Raw genomic sequence first — 5,292 nt, 5'->3', positions numbered from 1 at the left:
AAAAAAAGGGTCAAAGGTAAATGGCTGCAAATAACTTTTTTGTTTGCAAAACTTGTGCGTATGATTTTACACATGGAGACACAAATATAAACTGACAATTTATATTTGCATTTAAAGTTATGAAATATGATCATTAAACATGTTTGTGGTTGTTACAGTAAAAAATATCACTTTCTACCCAGATTTTATGTTTTTTGTCTGATTTTAGATCAATTGTGTTAATACAGTCAAAATGAAAACAACTGTAAATTCAGACACGTGAGGCTGTGCTGAAAAGAACGAGACCAAACAAGGCAAATAAACAGTTTCTAAGGGTGAAATGTGGAGGAAACATCAGACGTAGTTAAAAATGGCCGATTATACCCTGGACCCCAGAGGGTCAAACATTTTTTTTAAGTAACGCAATAGTTCGTTTTCAAGTAATTAATTACTTTTAGAATCTTGTAAATCATTCACTAACAGTTACTAGTTACTACTTCAAAAAAGTAACTATAATTACTTTTTCAAAGTAACTTGCCCAACACTGCTGAGCATGCGCCTTGAGGTGACTGTTGGCTGGATTAGTTTCCCCGGTCTGAATGTTCGCTTAAATGGCCCTCGAGATAAAACCAGTGTTCGGTCTTCATAAACCCATCATGGTTTTTTCTTCACAGTGAAGCCTGATGCTGACCAAGTGTTTTTTGTAGTTCCTGTCATCTCTACAGAAAAAAAAAAAAATTCACATTTTAACCCAAGAATGTCATAAATTGTTCCAAACACACTTCCGAGAATGTAACTGCAGCCTGTTTTGTTGTCTTGCTCCACTTTATTTCGTCGAAATCAGAAATGTGACTACCGGGTGTCTATTCAGAGATATAAATGTGATTGTTTGCCAACAAATAGTTCACAGCTTCATCGTCGGAGATTAAAAAAGCGAAGCAGAGCCTGGGTGTCTGTTAGTTCTTTTTACCTTTAATAAAAAGAAAACTAAAATAAAAATCTCAACATAAAAAATACATGGCGAAACAATAGACTCTTAAATGATTATGAGAATAATCATGGTCGCAATGATGATACAGTAGAATAATAAGAAGTCACCATAATAATAATAATAATAATAATCATAATCAGAAGCATAATAATCATAGATCTATCTGTTCTGGTGTCCGTCCCACCAGCAGAAATCACTTCCTGTTTTATAGACATTATGGTAAGCATCGCACAGGGCCGGGGCGTGGCACTTGTCAAAATATTTTCACACTTAGCAAAGTTACCCCACATATGCACGACAAAATAAGGACAGAATCACAGCTCGTACGATTCACAGCACTGCTTGGAAACAAAATTTCAAACAAAGGAATTCAAATCATGCTCCGAGTCGGCTTCTTCATCTTCGTCTTGTTTTAGGGTCGCAGCTGTAACGTTTGACTGAGCTAAGGAAGGAGGGAGGGTGGGAAGGAGGGAAATTTGGCAGTTTGAAAATTGAACAAAACAAAGTTCAAGTTGTGAAACCCCGACAAACAATTTTAGGGAAAAATAAATGTTAACATTCTTCTTCGTCTTCTGAAATAAAACGTCTGCAGTTCTGCGGGGTTTTCGTCCAATGAAAGTGCAGTGCTCGTGTTCATCTGAAATGTTGATCTGTACGGGGATTTGGGGCCAAAAATCATTAACAAAATAACATTAATAATAACGATAATAAAGCCTAGAATAAAAGCAACAGATTTGGAAAGCTGGCGTCTAAAACCTGAAGTCCTTCACATCGTGTCCGAGTTTGGATGGAGGAAAGAAAAGAGATCACTTAAATGGTTTGATGGTCTTGAGAGGGTAAGGCGGGATGTTGGTGAGGTGGATTTAGAACGGAAACACTGGTGCTGATTGGTTCATTTTGGCTGTCATGTTTCTCATGGCACCCTAAAGTTACTTCCTGTAAGTAAATGTGCTTTAAAAACTGTTTAAAAGCTTCCAAAAGAACGTGAAGAAGAGCAGCATGGCTGCACTTTGGACCACAAGATGAAGCAGAGAGTCAATGTGCAGCTACTTTTAAGCTGCTCCCTGTCCGACCCACCAGCAGAAATCACTTCCTGTTTTGTAGACATTATGGCAAGCATCACACAGACCGGGTACTCGCCAAAACACCTAAATCCAAACTCTGGACCAGATTTGAAATCGAGGTCCAGCAAAGACTCACAGCACTATCGTGGTACTACACAGCACTGCACAGCCTTTAGTTTCAGTTCATTTGTCTTCAACACGACTGCCTAGTGGTCTTTTCATGCATGTTTGTTTTGATGCTTTGGTTCATTTTGGACTATTTTAAACAACTTCAGCTTCTCAAGTTTAAACATTTCCTTTGGCATCGACCTTTAAAAAATAGTTTTATGGTTTCATTTTTAGATCATTATGTTTTGTTTCTAAGAGAGAAAAAAAAGGTCACATACCGAGAATAAAGGTGTGAAAAACATTTCAAAGTGAATCAATACTGCTCATTACCAGCTCTGCATTTTTATCCTTGGTCTCTACGAGAATCTAGCAAAGCAGCTTTGCGTGATTCAAAGCTCTAAATAATCCTTATCTTGTACTGAGCTCTCACTTCCACTTTAAGACAACTTTCTTCTGATTGGCTGCCTCTGGTCAGAACATGAGATGGTTTCTGTGTCCTGAGATGATCATAATAGGGACATCTGCTCTGTGTGACATCATACAGACTGTGAGTAGGAAAAACAAAAAAACTGAGCATTTGGCTGCAGGATTACGGATCATTGACCAATTGGTTATCAGAAACTTCAACCATGTTTAATACGAACATTCACAGGAAATAAGTCAAATTTGAACAGGTCAACATTAAAGTGAGTAAGTCTGTTCACTGTCATCAGCATCTTTCAATGTGTCAAACAAAACAATAGTGGGATTTAAGTAATCTGTGTTTGATGGTCTAGAAATAACGGTGAAACTGCCAAATCCCGGACAAACCCCCAAATATTGTATCATCACAGTACAAACTAAACAACAGTAAAGGCCACAGAAATATTTGTTACCAGATTGGAAATAATTCCAGAAAAGAAAATGGTGACAACATTAATTTAAAATGTATCTTTGCAATCTACACAATAAAATAAAGAGAAGCTCTCAAGGATTAGAAATTATAAGAATATGTGGTTGTTTTATTTTATTAAAAAGTTAATATTAATTTTAAAGTTATATTTACTAAGCAAAATATTTAATGGTTTATCCCCTGAAACTAAAATGTAAGACCTGAACTTAATTAGAGAAAAATAACACCACGCAGTGTTTCTAAACTGACACATCCCAGGTTTGCCCAAACGTTTTAAACCAACAATTTTTCTTTTTAAAAAAGCTGAGTTCTTGTCAGTCACCAAGGTTCAAAGATCATCGTGTTGGCAACAGTGAAACATTAAAGGCACAGCACAGCTTCCTGTGATGACTTAACTCTGAGGTGAAGCTTCATACTAACTTCATCTGAATGCTTGTTCAAAGTGAGTTTGGACCAGTGAGTGAAGACAACAAACCAAACAACGAGCACCAGAGTTTCCCTTCAATGAGCTGACAATGGCGAGTTAAACCGGCCGCACCGAGTCTCAGACCGTTTCTATTTTAACAAGCAACAAGAGAAACAGACTTTAGCATCAGTTTTGTTGACTTTAACTGTAAATCTGGAAGTGAAATAAACAGAAACAGATCAAAGAAAGGTAAAAAACCTATCCAGTGACTCGACCTCCAAATCCAGTCCAAAGTTCAAGGGGAAAAAAAAAAAAGATTCCAGTGTGACTAAACTCAAGAGTGTTCTTTAGTTCCATCAGAGAAAACTAAAACAACCCAGGATATAAATTAAGAATCGTGACTCTCAGTGATCAGGCCTCCTGTACCATCTCAAATTTATATGCTTTGTTTTTAGCTTCAATTTGTTCGCTGTCACATTGTTGCAATTACACGTCTTCATTCTCTTAACCAACAACGTATTCAGACAAGTACCAGCTTACTGTTGAGCTTTAACAGGATCAAACCAAAATAAAGAGTTAAATTTGCTCCACTTACGGAGAGGGTGGATAAAGTTTTGGTTGTCGTCTTTTCATGTAATTTCTTAAAAAGCAGGATTGCAAAATGATCTCTGGGATCTGAATGAAGTGTCCGCACTGGAATGTTTTTTTTTAATAATTAAAAAAAGCCGACAGAACATGGCGAACGTTTCTGAACATGGACGACAGTTGGAGCAGGAGGAGAGCGGATGCTGGTGAAATCGAACTTCAGTCGCTTGTAAGACTTCTCTGAGTGTGTGTGTTTGTGTGCACATGTATTTCCTCTCGCTGCAGCCACCGCGAGAAAAACTATCTACAGGATTTACTCGAAGGAAAGCGGCGATCACCACCGAACAATTTTTTTTCCAAATATATATTCTGCTTGTACAGGACGGTGATCGTCGGGAAACATTCAAAAACAAAGCGGACGAACGCTGCTGATTCTTTAGCTTCCTGCTTTCTATCTCAAAGCCCCGCCCACGACAAGCAGCAGAGGTTCCCATCCACAGTGCCAACATCTGTCCTGCAGCTGCTTAACATTTAGAATTTCTAGCAAAAAAGAGAAACAAGAGACAACAGATGGAGAAGACGGCGGAAAAATGGTGGGGTGGCGTGACGAATGGCTGAAGCAAGAGAGGAAGAACACCACCAAGCCCCTCCGAGGCCTCCGTCCAAATATACCCTCATCCATCCCTGGGGAATGTGAACAGTGTGTGAGTGTGTGTGTGTGTTGTGGTTTTGAAGCGAGCATATGAAGGGGTTGGCGAGCTCCTAGCAGTCCTCGTCCTTGTCGTCCACAACACCTTTGAGCCGGAGGCGGGCGAAGTCCTCGAAGACGAAGTCGTCGTCCTGCGAGATGCTGCTTGAAGGATGAAAAGGACGAGTTTTATTGTGAAAGGTTCCATACAGCCCTGTTTGAATCCAGCACCAACAGCACGTCACATGTGTGAACTGAGCATCTGTGAAGTTTTCCACCTCACGCCGGGTTTGTGAATCTGCCGCTGCTGCAAACGGCTGCAGATGTTTCTGCTGTCATTTCCTGAAACAGACGGTAGCTCCTAACCCTTCAGCATTAATGAAGCGCTCACAGATTCAAGATCCACTCGTCACGTCTCGCAGCTAGGGATGGGTATCGTTTAGGTTTTATCCGATACCGGTGCCAAATCGGTACTTTTGAAACGGTGCCGGTGCTTAAAGAATGGAGAACACAAAATTGGTCCAAAAACCTCTCATGTTCAGCTGGTTCACCAGGCCATCAGACTGCTGAACACGTCAT

At 39.5% G+C, this 5,292-nt stretch overlaps 1 protein-coding gene across 3 annotated transcripts in view; it reads right to left on the bottom strand.

Annotated features, from left to right (window-relative positions):
- Positions 1-2,753: 2,753 nt before the first annotated feature.
- The window catches only part of LOC102213065 (arrestin red cell isoform 1), a 21,583-nt gene continuing 19,044 nt past the window's right edge, over positions 2,754-5,292 (bottom strand). For 2 of the 3 annotated variants that reach the window (XM_005751247.1, XM_005751250.1), the window contains one exon: positions 2,754-4,878. In XM_005751247.1, coding sequence (XP_005751304.1) covers positions 4,788-4,878 — 91 coding nt within the window. In that variant the 3' untranslated portion in view covers positions 2,754-4,787. The remainder of the gene's footprint in view (positions 4,879-5,292) is intronic. The other variant, XM_005751248.1, reaches the window with a different exon arrangement.

Source organism: Pundamilia nyererei, unplaced genomic scaffold, assembly GCF_000239375.1.
Source record: "Pundamilia nyererei isolate P.nyererei 1_Seehausen unplaced genomic scaffold, PunNye1.0 scaffold00304, whole genome shotgun sequence".
Taxonomy (NCBI): Eukaryota; Metazoa; Chordata; class Actinopteri; order Cichliformes; family Cichlidae; genus Pundamilia; species Pundamilia nyererei.
Note: the sequence above shows the minus strand (reverse complement) of the source record. Positions and strands in the feature narration are given on the sequence as shown.